Source organism: Xyrauchen texanus, chromosome 9 (assembly GCF_025860055.1).
Source record: "Xyrauchen texanus isolate HMW12.3.18 chromosome 9, RBS_HiC_50CHRs, whole genome shotgun sequence".
Lineage (NCBI taxonomy): Eukaryota > Metazoa > Chordata > Actinopteri > Cypriniformes > Catostomidae > Xyrauchen > Xyrauchen texanus.
Window position 1 is genome coordinate 32,304,206 of NC_068284.1, and position 23,489 is coordinate 32,327,694.

Below are 23,489 nucleotides of genomic sequence, written 5' to 3' on the forward strand. Positions count from 1 at the left end.
CTCAAACGCCGCTTTCACGGCGACCCAAAGAAATCTTGTAAAGAGTAAACATGCCTTATGTGTAGAAAATGTGCCCACAATCCAGTGCTCACCCCTACACACAAGCATTACACATCCCGTGTCCCTATCAGAGCACACTCACATAAGCTGTTACGACCCGCCGAGTGTTAGAGTTAATAAACGCCACCACGAGCCCGTGCTCGCGCTCTCCTCTGCCCGCTCTGTCACACGGCCAGCTGTATGTAAGTCCCATGACGCTCTGTCAGTCCCCTTCTCTCAGGCTACTGCAGTGGTGGATTCAGCAGCCAACAAGCCGGTGATATTACCCGCTTGCCTGCACTCAAACGCCGCTTCCACGGCGATCCAAAATAAAGCCTTATGTGTAGAAAATGTGCCCACAATTCAGTGTTCACCCCTACACACAAGCATTACACGCCCCGTGTCCCTATCAGAGCACACTCACATAAAGCGTTATGACCCGCTCGAGTGTTAGGGTTAATAAACGCACCCACCTAATCCGCGCGCGCTCATTCTCTGGCCGCTCTGTCACACGACCAGCCTTATGTGTAGAAAATGTGCCCACAATCTAGTGTTCACCTCTACACACAAGCATTACACGCTCCGTGTCCCCATCAGAGCACACTCAAAAGCTGTTACTGAACCACTCGAGTGTTAGAGTCAATAAATGCGCCACGAATCACGCGGCGCTACCATTCTCTGCCCGCTCTGTCACACGGCCAGCAAACACTTCTCTGTATGTAAGTCCCGTGCTCGTGGCTATGCTTGCGCATCACTTAACAGACGTGACTCTTTCCCCATTCACCTCAATCGGAAGTCACTCACAGAACAGCTTCGTCCATGCTGTCTGCGAGCAGTCCAGCATAAGCACAGTAAGCGCCACACATTCTGTTCAGCTGCTGTGCGGCAATCAGAGCGATTTGGCCATTCACCCTCTAACATTACGCTTCAAAGCGTGGGAAGATATTCCAGGGATATCCGAATGGGTGTTAAGCACAATAAAACAGGGCTATTTGCTACAGTTCGATCGCCGCCCTCCTTGCTTCAGAGCTGCTCGAAACTACTTTGAACACGGAAGCAGCGTGCATGCTTCGCTCAGAAATAGCAAACCTTCTGTGCAAAAGGGCCATAGAGAGTGCCGCCTCCCCTGAGCTGAGTCGGGTTTTACAGCCGCTATTTTCTTGTCCCCAAGAAAGACGGCGGCCTCAGACCAATATTAGATCTCAGGGTTTTGAACAAAGCGCTTGCAAAAGACCGCTCAAAATGCTTACAACCAGCAAACTCCTCGCGATGTGCCTAGGGGACTGGTTTATTTCTCTCGATCTGAAAAATGCATACTTTCAGATTCAGATAAATCCCGTCACAGGCCATTCTTGAGATTCAGCCTTGACGGCCAGGTTTATCAATACACCGTCCTTCCGCTCGGCCTGTCCTTAGCACCTCGTACTTTCACGAGCGCATGGACGCCGGCGCCGCACACCCTGCGGAGTCAGGGTTTGCGAATTCTGAACTATTTGGACGATTGGCTGATTTTGGCACAATCACATACGGAGCTTCTGTCTCACAGGACAGTTCTCCTCAGTCATCTGAACAGTTTGGGCCTTGCAGTCAATTGGACCAAGAGCTCACTACAGCCCAGTCAGGCAATTTCCTTCCTTGGAATAGAACTAGACTCAGTGGCAATGACGGCTCATTATCTACACAGCTGCCAGTGTGCAGCTTACTAGCCGGCCATTTCAGATGAACAGCCTCACACCTCTGAAGAAATTTCAGAGAGTGCTAGGCTACATGGCCTCAGCCGCAGCAGTACTTCAGCTGGGTTTACTGCACATGCGCTCGCTTCAGCATTGGCTAAACACCGCTGTCTCGCCGGCTTGGGCCACAGGCCGCCAGCCCATCAAGGTGACTCAGACCTGTATTTCAGCTCTGCAGCCCTGGACAGTGGCCGAATGGTATCAGCGGGAGTGACAATGGGAGCTGTATCTCGCCGAAAAGTCATCTCGACAGATGCGCCCAACACGGGTTGGGGCGCGGTCCGCGCAGGGCTCTCCGGTTTCGCCTATGGTCAGTTCAGGAAAAGCTCCTTCACATAAATTGTCTGGAAATGATAGCGGTCGAGCACGCCGCGGCGCTTTCTCCCGTCATTCAGGGTCACCACGCCCTGGTCCGCTCGACAACAGATCTGTGGTATCCTACCTAAACCGCCAGGGCGGTGTCAGATCCAGGAACCTCTTCCATCTGACCTAAACGCATACTGAGTTGGTCCCAGTGCCACCTGCGCCGCTGAGGGCGACGCACGTGCCAGGCCACCTGAACGACGGCCCGACAGACTGTCCAGAGACAATATTCCCCAGGGAATGGTCCCTGCACGCTCAAACAGTCCAGACGCTATGGCACCTATTCGGCAGAGCGGAGATAAACCTCTTTAGCGCCCAAAGAGAACTCTCACTGCCCAATATTTTTCTCGAAGCGAGGACGCCGCTGGCCCAGGACTGGCCCAGACGCTCGCTTACGCCTTCCCTCCCGCCTCGCTATTGCCACAGGTAATGCAGAGGATCAGGAAACGCGCCACTCGGTGCTCCTCATAGCCCCGCTGGGAGAATCAGACATGGTTCCCGGAGCTTACGCAGCTGTCACTGACAGCCGCGGCCCATCCCAGTGAGAGCAGATTTCCTCTCTCAAGCTCAGCGGCACAATCTGGCATCCCCACCCAGAGCGCTGGGCTGCATGCGTGGTGATCAACGACTACCCGTCGCTCTGCCAGAAGGAGTAATAAACACCATCATACACGCTAGAGCCCCTTCCACGAGAAGACTCTATGCGCCAAAATGGTCTGTGTTCTCAAAATGGTGCACCGACCGAGACCTGGACCCGCTGGACATGTGGGGTGTCGTCGCTGCTCAGTATTTCTACAAGAGCTGCTGGATAAGGGCAGATCCCCATCCACGCCGAAAGTGTATGTGGCGGCCGCTGCGGCGCTCAGCTGAACCCCTGCACGGCCAGTCATGGGGTAAAAACGAGCTGGTCATCCGCTTCCTCAGGGAGCTAGAAGGATGAACCCCCGCACCTCCATCGGTTCCTATCTGGGATCTTTCTATAGTTCTCGAAACTATGAAAGCCCCCTTTCGAACCACTTCAATCCGTGGATTTGAAATACCTTTCACTCAAAACCGTTTTTCTGACTGCCCTGTCATCAGTCAAACGTGTGGGAGACCTTCACGCTGTCTGTCAGCCATGCGTGTCTTGAGTTTGGACCAAGTGACTCCAAGGTCATTTTAAAGCCTAGACACGGCTATGTTCCCAAGGTGATCGGTACTCCTTTCAGAGCACAGGTCATTTCCTATCGGCGCTGCCAGCACCGATAGCTGAACGCGACGCCAATCTCCTTTGCCCGGTCAGAGCACTGAGATTGTATACTGCGCGCCCGCCGCTTTCAGACGCTCTGAGCAGCTTTCGTTTCATTCGAGGGCGCACCAAAGGTCTCGCCGCTCGAAACAGACACTATCTAGATGGATAGTGGACGCTATTGCTGCTGCATACGGCGTCAAAAGACCTGCCATGCCCGTTGGGCATTAGGGCTCACTCCACTAGAGACATGGCATCCTCGTGGGCATGGTCCAGCGGGATTTCCATTCACGACATATGTGTGGCAGCGGGATGGACTTCCCTCCACCTTTGTCAGATTTTACAATATTGAAGTGCCCGCTCTGCAGGCAAAACTACTAGCGGTTTAATACGCTACAGCTCCCCTGGTGAGCTGCACTGATGGGACACATTCCACACAGACCGGCACCGCCGCTCTGTCGCTCCCTTCCCACTATGTGCTTATGTATTACACAATCAATGACCCGCATTCTTGCCGGCCAAATATTATTTCCCCACTCATAAGGGCTCCCCGGTCCCCCTTAATTCCCTGGGGCTCATATAGTGGATGCTTGAGCACGACGGCGTTGACAATGGGTCCCGTGAGCGTAAGCTAGCTTACGCATACGAGAGAACCTCTCGTGAAGAGAACGTATCGGTTACCTAACGTAACCTCGGTTCTCTCTAGATGAGGAACGAGTATTGCGTAGCCGCCGTGCTTCGCGCCACGCGGCGACTTTTCGCTTCAGTCAATGAAAACCAGGGTTCCAGCCTACTGAACTACGCTTATATGCACTCTAGTCACGCCCATTTTGGCGGGCTTTGTTGCAGTGAGCGCGGACGCCTCTCATTGGATGCGAGTTCGCCCAAGCTCGTCTATAGGCTGCAGCAGTTGCCGCAGAGCAACCTATGAGCTCGCTAGCTAGCCCGCTCAAGGTCTGCAGCTGTCGCACTGCGTTGACAATGGATACAAAAATTAAGGATAATTTTTTGGCTTCAATATCTCAGAAAAGATGAATCTTTCCCGTAGCGTAAGCTAGCTTACGCAATACTCGTTCCCTCATCTAGAGAGAACCGAGGTTACGTTAGGTAACCGATACGATTTATACAGTTAATTAGCCTGAAGTAGTTGCGATAGTTTCCAATACACCTTTGAGGGCACGGGTTAAATGATGTGGGACAAGAGCCCATATTTACAGAATCACCCTGAAAATGACCATCACCATGTCACATAAAAGCCTGTGTTATCATTAGAGCTAAAACTTACCGAAGCGTGCTATATTAAATTGGGGCTGCATTTTTAATCTTCAAATATCCGCTTGTCTTGGTGTTAAATGAAGGTATTGCATGAAGAAACTATTCTTTTTTTTACTGTGCAGTAAAATATTTTTTTCCCCCAAAAAGTTACTCAAGATACAATGGCGATGACTGAATTAAGAAGGAACTTATTGTATGTTTTTATGTGTAGGTTCCTGTCTAGTTAAGTCAGTTACTTAGTACCATGCTAGTTGGTTGCCCTTTGATGTTTAAGTTTGCAACCAGTCTGCAAAATAGCCCTTGGTCATAGCAAATATGTAGCATGTGCCCATCACTGATGATCTTCTAGTGTGGAAAATGCTGTCAAGTGTGTGCACGCTCTAGGCAAGTGAGAGAGGAGCAGTGAATACCAGCCAATGAAACTACAAGAGAGCAACAGAGCGTAAAAGGAGAGCAAGGCAATGGGAAGTGAATACCGAAAGAAGAAAAAAACAACAACAAACCAGTTATTTTTCCTGTTCTGTGCAGATCAGTGTAAAAATTACCTGAAGTACTTAATCCATGTTGTGTATTGACATGTCGTCAAGAATCAACTCTTGTGTTTCAATGCAGAATGATCACACTGTGAATTTGGCGACAATAGGTTAACAGCTCTGCTTCTGAAATCGTTCTGTGCTTTCCAAAATTGGAATCATTGCCCCACAGTGGCCCGAACTAGAAGTGTTGTTGAATGCATGGTCACGTGTGAGCTCCAGTTTCCGGGTGAAATGTCCACCGAGTTATGCCAAAAGTGAGTGGTATTTTTAGTTGCAAATGATGAAATACAGTCAACTAGTAATGCATAAAAGGGATAGTCCACCCAAAAATTGTAATTCTAAAAAAATGTATGTCTTCAGAAGCTTTATAATAAATGTGGGTGAGAAACAGAACAATATTGAAGTCCTTTTTTACTGGAAAAAGGTCTGTCACCATTCACTTGCATTGAAAGGACCTACAGAGTTGAGATATTCTTCTAAATATCTTTGTTTGTGTTCAGCAGAAGAAATAAAGCCAATTACATCTGTGATGGCATGAAAGTAAATGATGAGAGTATTTTCATTTTTTGGGTGAACTATCCCTTTAACCCTACCCCCTTAACCTAAATATTGATTGAGAAAAAAAAAACATTTAGTGAAAATGCAACATCTGAATCACACTCACAATCACACCTCATTAATTCTTAGTTTCCACTGGACCAGAACTTGTGTATCAGAGATTGCTATATAAAGCTTTCAGTAGTGCTTTATGTAAATTTGATCAATGTGGAATTGATGCGAAAATGTATGATGGGGATGGTGCTCGTCAGTAAATCGGCAGTATGTGGTTGCTTAACAGTTTAGATTATTATAATCAATGGATTAAATATAAATAAATAAATAATAGCAGGGATATTTACTGAATGTGCACGTCAATAAGCGTCAGTCTTGTACTTGCACTTGTTATTAAGGAAATAGACACCAGTACTGGTGTCAAACATCCACTCTCCCTGCGGTCTTGCTGGTTTGAAGATCTCATGTTGATCACTGACATGAGCCTGAGTGTCACTGATTCATTATACAGCACATAGTCCCTCTCCCAAAGTCCCTCTCAATTAAAATGGCAGCATATGGCCCTGTGACCAGTAAAGCACAGAGGCAGCTATCTGCTCAAGATGTCTGGATAGAGACCTCCCTCAGTATGTCTGAGAGAGAAAGTGTGTCACCTTGCTCTTTTAAGAAGTGTCCCTTCCTCGGGTGGCTATATTTGGAACAGATAGATCCCCTTGATTGACAGTGTGCTGTTGGCCAAATTGTTTGCAATGTTAATTTGTTTGCATGACTCTTTTAACTCAATTAGAGAATGTTCTCATATGTATGTCCTTCATGTATGCAAATGTGATGGGCAGCAAATGTCAGACAAAATCTGACTCATAAATGTCAATAATCAAATCAAAAATCAGATCACTTTATTGTCACACTACCATGTACACAAGTGCAACAGTAGGTGAAATTCTTCTGTGCAGTTCCGAGCAACATAGCAGTCATGACATTGACGAGACATATACCAATTACAATAAACAACATACTTACACAAAACAATTTACAAATCAAATGTACACATACTTACACAACACAATAATTATATACAATGTACAGTAAACAATACACACAATATACAATACACAATATACAATACAATAAGGAGTATATGAAATATATAAATATATATGAAGTAGTATATTGAGGAGAATATGTTGACAGTCCAGTGTGAGATTATAGATGAATAAAGTGCAGTGCTAATTATTGATCGTGATAGATCAAGTGTTCAACAGTCTGACTGCTTGGGGAAAGAAGCTGTCATGTAGTCGGCTGGTGCAGGTCCTGATGCTGCGATACCGCCTGCCTGATGGTAGCAGTGAGAACAGCCCATGACTCGGGTGGCTGGAGTCTCTGATGATCCTCCGAGCTTTTTTCACACACCGCCTTGTGTATATGTCCTGGAGGGAGGGAAGCTCACCTCCGATGATGTTTCTGGCAGTTCGCACCACCCTTTGCAGGGCTTTGCAGTTGTTAGCAGTGCTATTGCCGTACCAGGCAGTGATGCAGCCAATCAGGACGCTGGTGAGCCTTCTTCACAACGGCCTCAGTGTGGACGGACCATGTGAGTTCTTCAGTGATGTGGACACCGAGGAACTTGAAACTGCTGACTCTCTCTACCGGTGCTCCATTGATGGTGATGGGGCTGTGTTCTCTGTCTTTCCTCCTGAAATCCACCACAAGCTCCTTGGTTTTACTGACGTTGAGGGAGAGGTTGTGCTCCTGACACCAGCGTGTCAGAGTGTGCACCTCCTCTCTGTAGGCTCTTTCATCATTGTCAGTGATCAGACCTACCACCGTCGTATCTTCAGCAAACTTAATGATGGCATTGGAGCTATGTGTTGCCACACAGTCATGCGTGTATAGGGAATACAGTAGGGGGCTGAGAACACAGCCCTGCGGGCTCCAGTGTTGAGGGTCAGTGATGAGGAGATGTTGCTGCCCATTCTAACCACCTGACGTCTGCCTGACAGGAAATCCAGGATCCAGCTGCACAGCGAGCCGTTTAAGCCCAGAACCCGGAGTTTCATATCAAGCTTGGAGGGCACTATGGTGTTGAATGCTGAGCTGTAGTCTACAAACAGCATTCTCACATATGTGTTCCTTTTTTCCAGATGGGAGAGAGCAGTGTGTAGTGTAGATGCAATGGCATCATCAGTGGAGCGGTTGTTGCGGTAGACAAACTGCAATGGGTCCAAAGAGGGGGGCAGAACAGAGCAGATGTAATCTCTGATTAACCTTTCAAAGCATTTGCTGATGATGGGGGTCAGAGCAACAGGACGCCAGTCATTTAAGCAAGTGATTGTGGCTTGCTTCGGTACAGGCACAATGGTTGATGTTTTGAAGCATGTGGGGACTACAGACAGGGAGAGGGACAGATTGAAAATGTCCGTAAAAACACCAGCCAGTTGATTCGCGCAAGCTCTGATGACGCGGCCCGGAATGCTGTCTGGACCCGCGGCTTTACGGATGTTCACCCGTCGGAAGGATCGGGTTACATCCACAACAGAGACGGAGAGTGAATCAACCTCTGTAGCGTCAGCAGCGAGTGCTTTCTCCGCGAGGGCGGTGTTATTGTCCTCAAAACAAGCATAAAATGTATTAAGTTCGTCCGGGAGAGATGCAGCGGTGTTCACAGCGGAGTCTTTATTCCGTTTGTAGTCCGTGATGGTTTAATTCCCTGCCACATGCTTCTAGAGTCAGTGGTGTTGAATTGACCTTCAAGTTTGTGCCTGTACTGGCGTTTGGCTTCACTGATGGTGTTACGGAGGGCATAACTGGCTTGTTTACGCTCCTCCGTGTTAGAAGAATTAAAAGCGGAGGACCGCGCATTGAGTGCCGCGCGAACCTCGCCGTTAACCCATGGTTTCTGGTTGGGTATATCCATATTGTTTTGGTCGGAACAGCATCCTCTACGCACTTCCTGATGAAACACGTTACGCTGTCAGCGTAAACCTCGATGTCGTCATCAGAGGCGGACCGGAACATCTCCCAGTCCGCGTGATCAAAACAGTCTTGTGGCGCAGAATCTGATTGGTCCGACCAGCACTGGATCGTTCTGAGGGTGGGTGCTTCCCGTTTCAGCTTCTGCTTGTAAGCGGGCAAAAGCAGAATGGAAGTGTGGTCCGATTTGCCAAGTGGGGGGCGGGGGATGGATTTGTAGCCATCCTGGAAAGGAGAGTAACAATGATCTAAACCCCGGTCCCCTCGTGTGTTGAACTTTATGTGTTGGTGGTATTTTGGAGCGATTGTTTTGAAGTTGGCTTTGTTAAAGTCCCCGGTAACAATGAACGCAGCCTCAGGGTGCGTGGTTTCCTGCTCACTTATACTCCCATACAGTTCCCTGAGTGCCAGGTCTGTGTCGGCTTGTGGGGGGATGTACACAGCTGTGATGATGACCGCTGTGAATTCCCTCGGCAGCCAGAATGGTCGACACAGAAGCATGAGATATTCCAGATCAGGAGAGCAGAAAGACTTGATGAAATGTACGTTCCTCTGATCACACCATGATTTGTTGCTCATAAAACATACACCACCACCTCTGCTTTTACCAGAGAGGTCTTTCGCTCTGTCCACTCGGTGCACGGAAAAGCCTGTGATTTCGATGGCCGAGTCTGGAATCTCCGCAGCCAGCCAGGTTTCTGTAAGGCAGATAAAACAGCAATCTCTCGTCTCTCGTTGGAAAGAGATCCGCGCTCTCAGCTCGCAGAGCTTGTTGTCCAGAGACTGAACATTTGCCAGTAGTATACTGGGTAGCGGGGGTCAATTTGCACAACGTCTTACTCTGATGAGAACGCCGGCTCGTTTTCCTCTTTTCCTTCTACGTTTCCGCGGCCGGGCAGCCCAGACAAATGGCTCCGCCGGCGTGTCCTCGGCATTAAGGAATTTGAAGTCCGGTTTTCGATGTGAAATTGTAGAACCAATGTCCAAAAGCGTTTGGCTGTCATAAACAATAAGGCAGACAACATCCAAGACAAAAAAAACAAAGAACTGTAAACAAAACAAACAATAAACCGCAGTGTTGTAACGGAGCTCGCAACGCAGCAGCCATACTCGGCGCCATCTTGAGGTTTTATACAAGATACTTTATTAAATCTACAATAAGTAGATTTAATAAAGTATCACTGAAATATACTTGTATTTTCATATACTTACAAGACCTGATCATAACATATTTGACCACACAGCAAACTATAGCATACAGTACAAGCTGTCATTTCAGATAAGGACAATCGTTTGGCTGCTGTAAAATTGATAGGTCTAAGTGCCTTTTTAATCTGAAAAAGGTATTAAGTTTATCAAGCAAATTGGCACAGTGTGCAGAATTTCTAACAGTTTTTTTGTTTAATTAAAATTGAGAACTGTAAAGGAATATTCTGGGTTTTATACAAGTTAAGCTCAATTGGCAGCATTTGTGGCATAATATTGAATACTAAATTTATTTTGACTTGCCCCTCCTTTCCTTTAAAAAAAGCAAAAATCTGGGTTATAGTGAGGCACTTACAATGGAAGTGAATGGAGGCTAATTTTTGAACATTAAAATACTAACTTTTTCGAATATTTTAAGTTATTGCCAAGTTTACAACTTTGTCATATTATTATTATTATTATTATTATTATTATTATTATTATTATTGACTTTATTACAATCAGTTATTTTATATTTTGCCAAATAAAATACTTTTCTTTTTTTTGGTTAATAGACTATTTTCAAAGTATCTTATGAGTGCATTGAGAATATGTCATCTTCACAGCTTTACCAGTAACCCTCTATTAGATAAGCCTGTTGAAGTCTGACATACTGTAAGTCCCAATGTTCTATCATTTCCCCTGTAGTCATCCATTCTTCAGCTCATCCATGAGTGAAATAGAACACAGGGCACAGCTGTTAATAGGGTTACATGAGCCATACGATGGCTGCCACCAGTGGATGTTGCTATGAATCTCCCAGCGAGAGGATTCTAAATAGAGTATTTGGCCATGCATAAGTGAGTTATGGGCTGTCTCCCTACTGTTCAGAGCATTGACAGCATGCAATTTGATATTAAAATGTTCTCTTGTCCTATACTTTATTTTTATTCTTTTTATTCAAATGCCACAATTACAGAGTTTTTTGTAATATGGTGCATAACTTTACACAGATAAGGTTAATAATGATTTTATCACAGTAAAATTAGGTTAACATGAATACTCTTTTCATCTTAAACAATGTGTATTTAAATGTTTATGGACTGCCCCAATTAACATGTAAGTACCTTACTGTAACCAGAATAGTTTTTGTGGAAATCAATAATATTCCAGAAATGTTGTTAATTGAGCTTAATATTTCTTTAATATTTTTCTCAAGTAGGCTCAGATTTTGAATGGCACTGTATGTCTGGCAGTCTGCATATGTGTGTACATTTTTTAAGCCCTTGCATACTGATGTAAACGGGTGTTTGTTTATTTTAGGGTTGTCTTTTGTACTCACTTTGATATTCAAATCGTAGCATTGGCCCTGATTGTCTGCCTGCTTGCCTGATCATTCCTTGCTAATGATGCCACCACCCAAAGGCACACAGCAGAATGGCAGAGATGACTCCAGCCTCTGAACTTGTGTTTGTGATGTGAAGTTCAGTCAAATTAATCATTCTGTCAGACAATGAGAGCAAGGTGCCCATGGGGTAAAAAGGAGACATGGCCCTCTAAAGCGGATGGTTTTAGCATAGAAACAAGCTTGATGCTTGTTATTATTTATCCAAACTCTGACATGCATCCCACTGACACTGACACACTCTACAGGGGCACGCACAGTTTCCCCCTTTTAGATGGTTTAAGTGGGAACTGCACAAGGTGAGGTTAGTGCATGAGCAGCGTATTTAGAAGCTTATTCATCACATTTGTGCTCAGTGTCAGAAAGCTGCCTGCCCTAGAGAACAAGGGAGCATGCATACAGGAATAAAGCTATTTGTTCAACAGTTTTACTTTCTCATTAAAGGCATAGTTCAACCAACAAAACAATTCACCTCATGTTGTTCCAAACCTGTACTGTATGACTTTGTTCCGTAGAACACAAAAGTGTCATTTTTGAAAGTATCCATAAAAGTATTTTTGAAAATCACTATAGAAGTTTCATAAAAGTGGTCCATATGACTTGTGTGCTATATTCCAAGTGTTATTTTTTATTCATTGATAATCTTAACCTTCAGTGGGTGTTAACCGCTGCAACTGTATCAGTGAGTCTGTGAGTTGAACTTGAGAATCTGGATCAGTCCCTTTCGTGAATAAATCATTCAGACAAGTTTTGTGAACTGGATCAACCTCACATCGCTACTTCACTTATGTACTTTCATGAATGTGCCAAGGAGAGCTAGGCAGGATGTCTGTGAATAACAACTTACATTTCGGTCAATTCCTCTCACACAGGAATTGTATTTTGTAGATTCGGAAGAAACCCATATGGACCATTTTATGATACTTTCATGATGCTTTTTTAGTGATATTGGAGCATGACAGTCCCATTCCTCATTCACTTTCATTATATGGAAAACAGTGGCCAGGATGTTCTTAAAAAGTTCACCTTTTATGTGTTATGACAGACTGAAAATAAGACGTGGTCAGAATGGCATGAGGGTGAGTAAATGATGACAAATTAAAAATATTTGGCTCAACTGCTCCTTTAAGAATTTGAGAAAGTACCACTCATTAAAACTGAAGGCTTAGAGCAGATGATGTAGTGCTGTTGTCTTCACCACCTGTCCTCTGTTTATAATGGAATCCCTGCTATCAACAGCTTACAGATATTATGAATTCATTATTGAAAATCCATCACTGAAATGTTAGCACTAGTCTAAAATGATTTGTCAAAGCAAATCCATGTTAATGTCAAGAGAGATTTATTTGTACAACAGAACATTGGTTTGGGTTTTAAAAGAGATGTCAGATCTGTTTTGGAAAGCAATATGCTTGTATACCCAGCCTGCATGGTGCAGACAGGATATGCTTTGGTTTGTGTGATCGTCCAGATGTGCTATATATGAAGGTGGGATTAAATTGATACATAGCTGTGTATTCCCTAGATGGCGTGGTGTGGCTGACAGTTGCTATAGGAGACGAGATGATTGATTATGCCGCCCGCTCAAACATATGGCGATATGTGAGATTTTAACTCACAGGGTAGCCATGGGTAGAAAAGTGATGGCTCATATGTTAAGGAGAGTTGGATGATAAATGAAGAATAGCACAATGGATTTAATTTACACAAATCTGCAGAGCTATGTCTTTTAGCAATACCATGTTGTTGTCTATGGTTTGAATTTTCTAGATATATCTTTTTATATACTGTAGCTATCAGTGAACAGAGATCAGGAAATATCAGTTTACTGTATTTACTTTAAGGTATTCCATCGTCAATGTGTAAAAACGTATACTGTATCAATATCCTTTTTAATTTTTTAATTTTAAGTCAGTGCTTTAATATAAATATATTGAGATCACTTAAACAAGATACATTTAGTTGAGAAGCTAAGTTATTATACAGTAAATTATTATTATTATATATTTATTATTGATATATGAATATTGTTTGATATTTATACTTATTCTCAGAAAATATATATTTAATTAGCTTGTATTCCTGTATCTTGAATTTTGAAAATCTAAATACACTTTAAATAAGGTGTGTTTACTTGAGATGCAAAATTCCATAAGATATTAAACTTATTTTCAAAGGTTTTCATATATATGTATTATGGATTTTTCTTTTCATCCACTAAAATAATCAAGAGTGATTTATAGTCAATGGATAAAAATGGATAACAATAGTCAGTTTTCATTTTCAAGTCAGTGCTTTCATTTTATGGACAGTGCACATTTTTGCACTGACAGACAAATGATAACTGCCGCTGTTTGTCTTTTACTGCTCATTTAATTCTGTGTAATCCAAATACTGTAAATTTCAAGCCACATCAGATCAGGGTATGGTACTTGACTGCCCTGATGTCATGTGCTCATGAGAAGTAGAGAATGTACCCAATTGAACAAGGTTAGGATTAGCAAACACTATTTCAAAAATCATTTCAGACTGGGATTGTCTGTGTATTAAGGGATTCACAGTCATGCATTTACTCTGTGTCAACTGTCAACCCAGCACAAAGAGGATCTGGTCTACGTTGCAGCTATCATCATAAATGCAGTGACCCCAAAATGTATTTGAACTTAAGACACACTTAAAAATGTTTGAATGTCATTGCAAAATATAACAAAATATCAAACCAAATGGCACTTGCACACTTTTCAAGCAATACACTTCACAAAAATAAGTTATTTATGTTTGAAATTATAAAACAATTGATAAACTGTTCAATATGAAGACCAATACTATTGTTACACTTTCTGTTTAGTGTAACATTATCCATAGATAATGTGATTAACTATCCATAAGATTACTCTGCAAGGACACCTGTATGAACTGTATTTATACATACATTTCTAATGCAATTTTAAGGCTTTTTAAATGTGACCAAATACTTTTTGGGGCCACTGCATACAAGTTAGTGTAACTAAATTGCATTTGTAATAATATATTTTGTTTTTAAAAAATAACTTTGTCTTTTTCACATACTCTATGTTTTTACATTATAGGTATGGTAAACTACAGTGAGGTTACTGGTTACCCCTTGGTTCAGCACTGGAAGCTGCGGTCCATTATGTACCATGTGAAGCTTAATCAGTGGACCCTCTCTCAAGGTAAAACAGTCTCATCATTCTTCAATGTATGTTTTGATGAAGTATTTAGGACAAGCTTGTATTACATGATGGAGCAGACAGTAAATTTGTTGGTTTTAAAGAGACATCAGGCTAGACGGCCATACCTTTTTTGTTCTGGTAGACTGCCTTTTTTTCTTCACTTTGTATCTGAGTGATCTCACTATGGATCCCTGACTGCACTAGGTCAGCTCTGATGAGTAGTTAGTGAAGCAAAACCTCAATACCATCAAATATGTCTCGGTGGTGTGAGGCGGTTCTCAGTGCTTTGTTGATCCCAGAGAGTTAGTGTGTTTAATAAACTTCTACTCTCCAGCTGGGATTTGAAAGATCCTTAGAAATTGGGAGTTTTAAGGCTTTTAGGTAATATTTGTGTGCTTTGAAAACATTTACTGTATATGCTAGTGTACTCCTTACCCAGATACCACTTGTACATCTCCGAGATGTCTATTTTAGATCTTTTCATCTGGAAAGCATCAGAATTTGCTAAAAATCTTAAAAAGACCAGATTTACAAACATTCTAAACCATGAACATCTCATAAACATCTGGTGAATGTCTTATTTATATCCGAGACATACTTATTGACATACATCTTATTGATGTATTGCAGGTGAGCAAACAACATTAAAAAGACACTATTTAGATGTAAACACACACGTCAAATAGACGTCTGGTAGATGTACCTGTGCTATAATGGAAACTTTCACAAACAATCTTTAACAGTAACAGATATACACATTTAAGCTGGTTTAAGCTGGTCTCCCAGTCTTACTACCTGAAACTTGAACAAAGCTTCTTTAAAACCTGCTAACTGACCAGTCTGGGAGACCAGCTATGACTAGCCAACCAGCTAAGCTTAGCTTAGCTTAATATTCATAACTTATCTTACACTACACAGATTTTATTTAATAACGTGCTCTCTAGAATAATAATGCTAGTCGTGAAGTAAACAAAAGCAGCCTCAACTTCCTGTTTCATTAAGAATTGCATCAACAAAGGAAAGAAAAGGGTGCTTGTCAAGCCATTTCACGGGGTCTTTAAAGAAGACAAAAGTCTATGATTCAAAGATGAATAAAGAGGCAGAGCATCTTTGTCACTTTACTTGGACTTTGGGTTTGTATTTGTACCATGAGAGCATTCGCCTCATTTGTTTAATGAATGTTGTATATTTAATGAGTAGACCCCTAGTGCAGTTCTAGAAGTAATACTCCCTATTAATAAATGGCTTAGGTGGCCTTTAAAATGTGATTTACTCGCTCTTCCCGCTTGCATCACTTCCCTCTTCTCATCCCATTAACATTAAAAAGTATTCATTTGTCATCTGACTGAGAAGTGGAAGTTTTTACATTTTCAGTTCCAATTTTCTAGTTTTACCTCATCTTTCCTGACCTTTCTGAGTCCTCTTGTTTGAGGGTTAATGCAAATTCTGTCTAGTAAAAATTGATCTCTTGTTTTTGCTCAAAATCAACAGCAAACCCAGACCGCTCCTCTGAGCATTCTATGAATATATACTGGAAATGTTTTCAGAAGATGAATAACATTCTACAAATCTCTACAAGAATAGTTTTTTTATAAGATAAATAAAATGTTTTCTTTGCATGAAATCTACTGAGCTGTGTTGTCTAACAAATATTTTAGAGCTTGCAAACATTTAATTTACATTCTGAACTACTTTAGGGAAATGTAAATTCTGCAAGTCTAAAAGTATGCACTTAATTTTATGCTGGATATTTTGTGTTTCAAAATATCAAATGTCAGCCTACACAAAAGAGCTGAAGACCTCTGCAGAGCCTTGCTGTTCATCCTTCCCTTGTTTTCCCAGATGACTTCATTTCACACAGAGCAATGCCAGATAATGTTTTCTCTCAATCTCTTGACACATTGCTATTTGAACCATGCAGTGAAGCATAGTCTTACTCTACTTAAAATTTACATTTTTAATCATAGTTTAACTGTACTGAAAAATGTATGTGATTTAATAAAGATTTAAATCTTCAATCATAGTGAAACTGTACTGAAATTAGCATTTAATAATAAAGCTTTGAAATTGTGCATACTAGAGTAACTTCTGAAAATGAGAATTTAATAATAAAGCTTTGATATTGTGAATAATATGGTTACTGTATTGAAAATAAGCTTTTAACAATAAAACATTGAGATTGTCAAAATAGTGCAACTGTACAAAAAATAAGCATTTAATAATAAAGCTTTGAAATTGTAAAGTAACTGTACGGAAAATGAGCATTTAATAAGGAAGATTTAAAATTGTTGGTAATAGTGTAAATGTACCAGAAATTAGCAAAGCACAAACCCCCTCAGTCTTGTTAAAATCACTGTATCACCCAGACTTGTGTCTTTTTGCTTTTATAAACAGCAGCTACAATATGATAAAACGTCTCGGGTTACATGTGTAACCCTTGTTCCCTGAAAAAAGCGGAACGAGATGCTGCGCTTTGCTAAGCGCTTATGGGAACAATCCTGCATTGTGACCAGCTGTGAATATGTGTGTAACACGTCAATGAACAGTGACCGGAATTTATAGCCTCGGCTGGTGAGATCATTAGATGCACCTGTGGCCAGGCTATAAAATAGAGGCGTCACCAGCGTGTCGTCAGATATCTTTTTCTGAAGAGCAGTCCTGGGACGTCCCAGTACAGCAAGCGCAGCATCTTGTTCCGCTTTTTTCAGGGAACATGGGTTACACATGTAACCAGAGACGTTCCCTTTACAAAAAGCTTCACTATGATGCTGTGCTTTGCTAAGCGCTTTTGGGAACGCAATACCCACGGCGCCGCACTGGGGCTGTCCGGACCCCTATGGTTGTGAAGTGTGCTCACAAAAACGCGAGAGGTCTCAGACATGAGCTTGAGATGTCAACTCAAGGACATAAGAGCCCGGAGTAGCATAAACATCTAAACCATACATTTTGACGAATGTGTGCGGAGAGGACCAGCCTGCCGCATCACAAACTTGTTCAGACATGAGTGTGAGATGTCGACTCAAGGACGTAAGAGTCCAGAGTAGCAGAAACATCTAACCCATAAAGTTCGATGAACGTGTGTGGAGAGGACCAGCCTGCCGCATCACAAACTTGTTCAGGCATGAGCCTGCCATAAAAAATGATGAATGTGCACGGAGAGGACCAGCCTGCCACATCACAAACTTGTTCAGGCATGAGCTTGAAATGTCGACTTAAGGACGTAAGAGCCCGGAGTAGCATGAACATCCAAACTATATAAAATCTGATGAATGTGTGCGGAGAGGACCAGCCTGCCGCATCACAAACCTGCTGCAGAGGGACCCCTCTAGCCAAGGCTTTAGAGGAGGCGACCCCTCTGGTGGAGTGAGCCCTGACACCTACTGGCGAATCTTGACTGCGTGCCTCTTAGGCCAGGGCAATAGCATCCCTCACCCAATGTGACAGTCTGCTTGGTAGCGGCCGCCCCCCTGTTGCGGCGCCCATAGCAGACAAATAATTTCCCTGACTTACACCACTGCTAGTGCGGTGGACATAAGCCTGAAGGGCATGGACTGGGCAGAGTCCGTGAAGTCTTTCCTGCTCCGGCGTTAAAAACGGTGGGGAGCAGAAGTCTTCCAGAGTGACAGGATGTAGTGTCGAAAAAGGCACCTTAGGAAGGTAGTCAGGATGAGGATGCAGAATAGCTTTGGCCATACCTGGGGCAAATTCTAAACAGGCCGGCAAAATAGACAGAGCCTGTAGATCCCCAATCCTCTTAAGAGAGGTAATCGCCATAAGAAAGACCATCTTGAGAGTCAGAAGTCTGTCAGACACTGATTCTAGAGGTTCAAAGGGGGTCTCAACCAGACCCTCCAGGACTATTGCTAAGTCCCATGAAGGAGGTCTGGTCCTAACAGGAGGCCCCAGTCACATGGCACCACGAATGAAGCAAGCAAGTAGAGGATGCCTCCCCAAAGGCACCCTGTCCATCAAGGCGTGGCAAGCTGAAATGGTGGCCACACAAACCCTGAGAGTAGCCGGGCATATGCCTGCTGACAGTTTTTCCTGCAGAAAGTCCAGAACTGAAACAATTTGGCAGTTGACAGGATCTGCACTATGTGAACTGCACCACTTTTCGAAGACACCCCATTTATTGGTGTAGATTCATCTGATAGAGGGAGCTCTAGCACTAAGAATGGTCTCGATAACCTCAGGTGACAGCCCTGTGTCCCTCAGTTGGTACCCTTCAGGGGCCAAACATGAAGTTTACACAGTTCGGGCCGGGGATGAAATATCGTACCCTGTGCCTGAGACAGAAGGTCCCTCCTGTCTGGAATCGCCCAAGGCGAGCCGTCGAGGAGAGATATCATCTCTGAGAACCAAATCCTGTTTGGCCAGCGAGGGGTCAAGACTCCCGAGAGCAGAGAAACCGAGGGAAACACATACAGACACATTCTGGCCATGTATGTGCCATCGCGTCCAGACACAGGGGGGCTGGGTGACTCAGACAGAAGTAGAGGGGACATTGCGCAGTCTCTTGAGAGGTGAAGAGGTCCACTTCTGCTCTGTAAAATCTTTCCCAAATTTGCTTTCCTACCTCGGGGTGGAGTTTCCACTCGCCCCTCGGTATGTTTTGTCTGGACAGAAAATCTGCTCCCACATTTAGGCGTCCAGGGATGTTAACTGCCCTGAGTGACAGGAGCTTGCCCTAGGCCCAAAGTAGAATCTGACGTGCCAGCAAATTCAGGTGCCGAGAACGTAGACCTCCTTGATGGTTTATATAGGAGACTGCTGCTGTGTTGTCTACCCGCATAAGGACATGGCAGCCTCTCAGATGTCTGAGGAAGTATTTCAGGGCCAGAAATACTGCCATCAGCTCGAGCTGATATGTGCCAATCGAGCTGATGACCCTCCCATTCCCCTTGGGCCCAAAGAAATCACCTTGGACATAGACGCCATGAGACCTACTATTCGTTGATACTGACGAAGAGTGCAACCTTGACCTAGCCTGAGATTGCTCAGGGAGTTCTGGATGGACCTGACACGAGCGGGAGACAACTGTGCCCGCATCGTGATCGAGTTCCATATAATCCCTAGATAGGTAATTTCCTGGGTCGGAGAAAGAACGCTCTTTTTGACGTTGAGTCTCAGACCCAGAGAACCTAGATGAGCCAAGACGATATCTCTGTGCTGAACTGCTAAATAATTCAGAATGCGGATGCCCTGGAGTCGCAAAGGAGCCAGTGCTGCATCCATTCATTTTGTGAATGTGCAGGGTGATAGGGCTAGGCCGAATGGAAGAACCCGATACTGGAAGGCTTCGTCCCCGAAAGCGAAGATCTAGAATCGGACGCAACCCCCTGCCTTCTTGGGAACCAGGATGTATCTGCTGTAATAGCCTGACTCTTTCTCTGGAAGGGGAACAGGTTCTATGGCCCCTTTTACCAAGAGATTTTGCAGTTCTTTCCATAGTATACATGAATTGAATTATGTAGCCTCTTTCTACTGTCTTTAGAACCCACATAGAAATACCTGGCAGAAGTTTAACACTTCCTGTTGAGGGGGTGTTGAGTGTTCCGTGTCCTGGATTAAGGCAGGAAGCAACGGTACACCCAACTCTTTGTTGGAAGCCTCTATCTCCCGAGTGAAGAGGTTTCGTGAGGGTATCGGGAGGGCCGAAGTGGATGATACACGTGTCCCGTCTCGAAGGGAACTACCCTCACATGGTTGGGTACAAGACCGTCAGTGTTTCTTTCTTTTAGAAATCACAACCCTGAAGTCTTGCTTGGGCGGCTGCTGAGGGCGACGATCCTGTCCCCAGTTCCTATGAGGGGGAGCACGACTCGCCACGCTCTGTTTTTGAGCCTCCCTCCTAGCAGAATCAGGGCGAGACTGGGTGGCCGACGGCCCCGCCCCCTGAGTGTGACGAGGAAGAAACTGCCCAAAGGCTTCCTCGTGGCTTTTCGCCTCCTGGAATCTGGAGATAACCGTATTCATGGTGTTTCCGAAGAGACCAGAAGGTGAAACCGGGGCATCGAGTTAGAAAATTCTGTCTTTATCCCTGATGCCTGAAAGGTTAAGCCATAAATGCCTCTCCATGCTGACTAAAGCGGACATAGACTGGCCAATGGCACGGGCCGACTGCTTGGTTGCATGGAGAGACAAATCTGTAGCTCGACGAAGTTCTGAAAAAGCCTCTTCGTCGAGAGTTTCACCCGCACTCAGGTCTTTTAGCAGGTCAGCCTGGTACGCCTGTAACAGAGACATGGTGTGCAGCCTGATCTGCCGCTTGATAAGCCCTCCCCACTAGCGTGGAGGTAGTTCTGCATGGCTTAGAGGGTAGAGCAGGTTTTTTCAAACATGATGCCGAGCCCGGCGAGAGATAACCCGCAAGTGTCTCTTCGACCGGTGGCATCATTGAATATCCTCGCACCTCAGCACCCACGATAGTCAAATATAACGACGTCGAGGGCACGTGAACGCGCGAGGTATAAGGTTTCCTCCTCAAATGAGCAAGCTCATTGTGGAGGTCATCAAAGAAGCGAAGGGACTGATGAGGCGTTCCCTTCCCTTGGCCACCAGACAGAGCGTTTGGGGGTTTCTTGGTCACGTGGCCAGTCTAATTGAAGTCTTGCCACTGCACGAGTAACCACATCGAGTAACTCTTCAGAGGATTTTGAGTCATGCTTTGAGTGCTCAGATGTGGGTAACTCTAAATCTGCAGATCCAAGAGAATCGAGGTCCCCCTCGTGAACTGAAGAGGCACCAGAGCGCGCTTCAAGATCACGCAAAGGACCAGCCGGATCTGGGGAGAGAGCGAGCGAAAAGGACGGACCCGTCTCTCGCTCCTCAGCCAGATCCATATTAGAGCCCCACGAATGAAGTGTGGGTGCCGGCTCTCGGAATTAAGCAAGGCGAGCGCGAAGCATTCTGACTGAAAGAAGGTCACAATGCGCGTACCCGCCCTGCCCCAGCGCGAAAGCAGTGTGCTCTTCTCCCAAACAAAAAAAACTCATGTAACGCTGACAAGGAAACACGCATCCTTTGCTCTTTTTCTCCGCCATTATTTGTGTGTATATATATATATATATATATAAAAAAAGCGGAACGAGATGGACTGCTCTTCAGAAAAAGATATCTGACGACACGCTGGTGACGCCTCTATTTTATAGTCTGGCCACAGGTGCATCTAATGATCTCACCAGCCGAGGCTATACTGTTAGGAATTCCTTGTCTTGTTTCACTGTTGCCCTCTGTCTGCCATTTTTGTCACCTTGCATTCCATAGTTTTCAATTTTGTCCCTTGTTTAGCTCCACTGTCTCACTTGTCATTGTTTAGAACTACACTTCCCAGAATCCACCTGCCATCATCACTGCCATTTTGTTCATTGTTTTCACCTGTGTCTCATTCTGTCATCACTCACTGTGTATTTAAGCCCTGCTTTTTGTTCACTCCTTGTCGTTCGTTGAATGTTGTTAGCCTGGTGTGTGTTCCCTGCCTGTGTTTTCTAGTTTTATGTTTATTTCCCCATTGAGGGTTTTCCTTTGTGTTTTTTCTTGCTTGTTTATTTAATAAAGTGTAACTGCATTTAGGTCCGCATCTTCTCGTCTGCCTTGCTGCTCAAGCGTGACTGAACGAACGACCCAATATGGATCTAGCAGCTTACCTGATGGAACTGACCCAGGCAGAGTTGACCATCCGCGAGTACTCCCACTTCTTTTCCGCTGTTGCCATCCACACCGGCTTCGACGACACATCCCTGAAAATCATCTACCAGCTCGGGCTACCAACGTACCAGCTGAGGGGATTGCCGAACTCCGGAGACCTCATGTGCAGGGAATATGTGGATCTAGTCTTGGGAGTACTCGCTGCCGGGGAACCACCTCTCTCGATCCCGGTTTCCGCCACTGGGCTTTCCGTGCCTGCCACGGCCAGCGAGCCAGAGCCCACGCCTGCCACGGCCAGCGAGCCAGAGCCCACGCCTGCCACGGCCAGCGAGCCAGAGCCCGCCTGCCACGCCAGCGAGCCAGAGCCCGCCTGCCACGCCAGCGAGCCAGAGCCCGCCTGCCACGGCCAGCGAGCCAGAGCCCCGCCTGCGGCCAGCGAGCCAGAGCCCACGCCTGCCACGGCCAGCGAGCCAGAGCCCTCGTCAGCTACGGTCTGCGAGCCAGAGCCCTCGCCTGCCCCGGTCTGCGAGCCAGAGCCCTCGTCAGCTACGGTCAGCGGGCCAGAGCCCTCGCCTGCCCCGGTCTGCGAGCCAGAGCCCTCATCAGCTACGGTCAGCGAGCCAGAGCCCTCGTCAGCCATGGTCAGCGAACCCAAGCCAGCGCATACCACAGTCACCCAGCCAGAGCCTGTCGCCTCAGAGGTCAGTGAGCCAGTGCCTGTCGCCTCAGAGGTTAGTGAGCCAGTGCCTGTCGCCTCAGAGGTCAGTGAGCCAGCGCCTGTAGCCTCGACCGTCCCTGAGCCAGCGCCTGTAGCCTCGACCGTCCCTGAGCCAGCGCCTGTAGCCTCGACCGTTCCCGGGCCAACGCCAATAGCCAGGACTGACCAAAAGCCAGCGCCAATGGTCATGCCCGTCCTAGAGCCTGCACCCCTCGAGCCTCCCGAGCTTCCCAAAGCTCCGCCTTCCGAGCTTTCCAGAGCTCCGCCTTCCGAGCTTTCCAGAGCTCCGCCTTCCGAGCTTCCCAGAGCTCCGCCTTCTGAGCTTCCCAGAGCTCCGCCTTCCGAGCTTCCCAGAGCTCCGCCTTCCGAGCTTTCCAGAGCTCCGCCTTCCGAGCTTTCCAGAGCTCCGCCTTCCGAGCTTTCCAGAGCTCCGCCTTCTGAGCCTCCTGAGCTTTCCAGAGCTTCACCTCTCAAGCCTCCCAGGGCTCCGCCTCTCAAGCCTCTCGAGCCTCCCAGGACTCCGCCTCCCAAGCCTCCCGAGCCTTCCAGGGCTCCGCCTCCCAAGCCTCCTGAGCTTTCCAGAGCTCCGCCTCCCGAGCTTTCCAGAGCTCCGCCTCCCGAGCTTTCTAGAGCGCCGCCTCCCG

The 23,489-nt window shown here is 45.5% G+C and overlaps 1 protein-coding gene across 1 annotated transcript in view; it reads left to right on the forward strand.

Moving 5' to 3' along the window:
- Positions 1-23,489, forward strand: part of LOC127649716 (astrotactin-1-like) — a 560,423-nt gene that overhangs the window by 398,305 nt on the left and 138,629 nt on the right. The window contains exon 18 of the mRNA XM_052134948.1: positions 14,376-14,480. Coding sequence (XP_051990908.1) covers positions 14,376-14,480 — 105 coding nt within the window. The remainder of the gene's footprint in view (positions 1-14,375; positions 14,481-23,489) is intronic.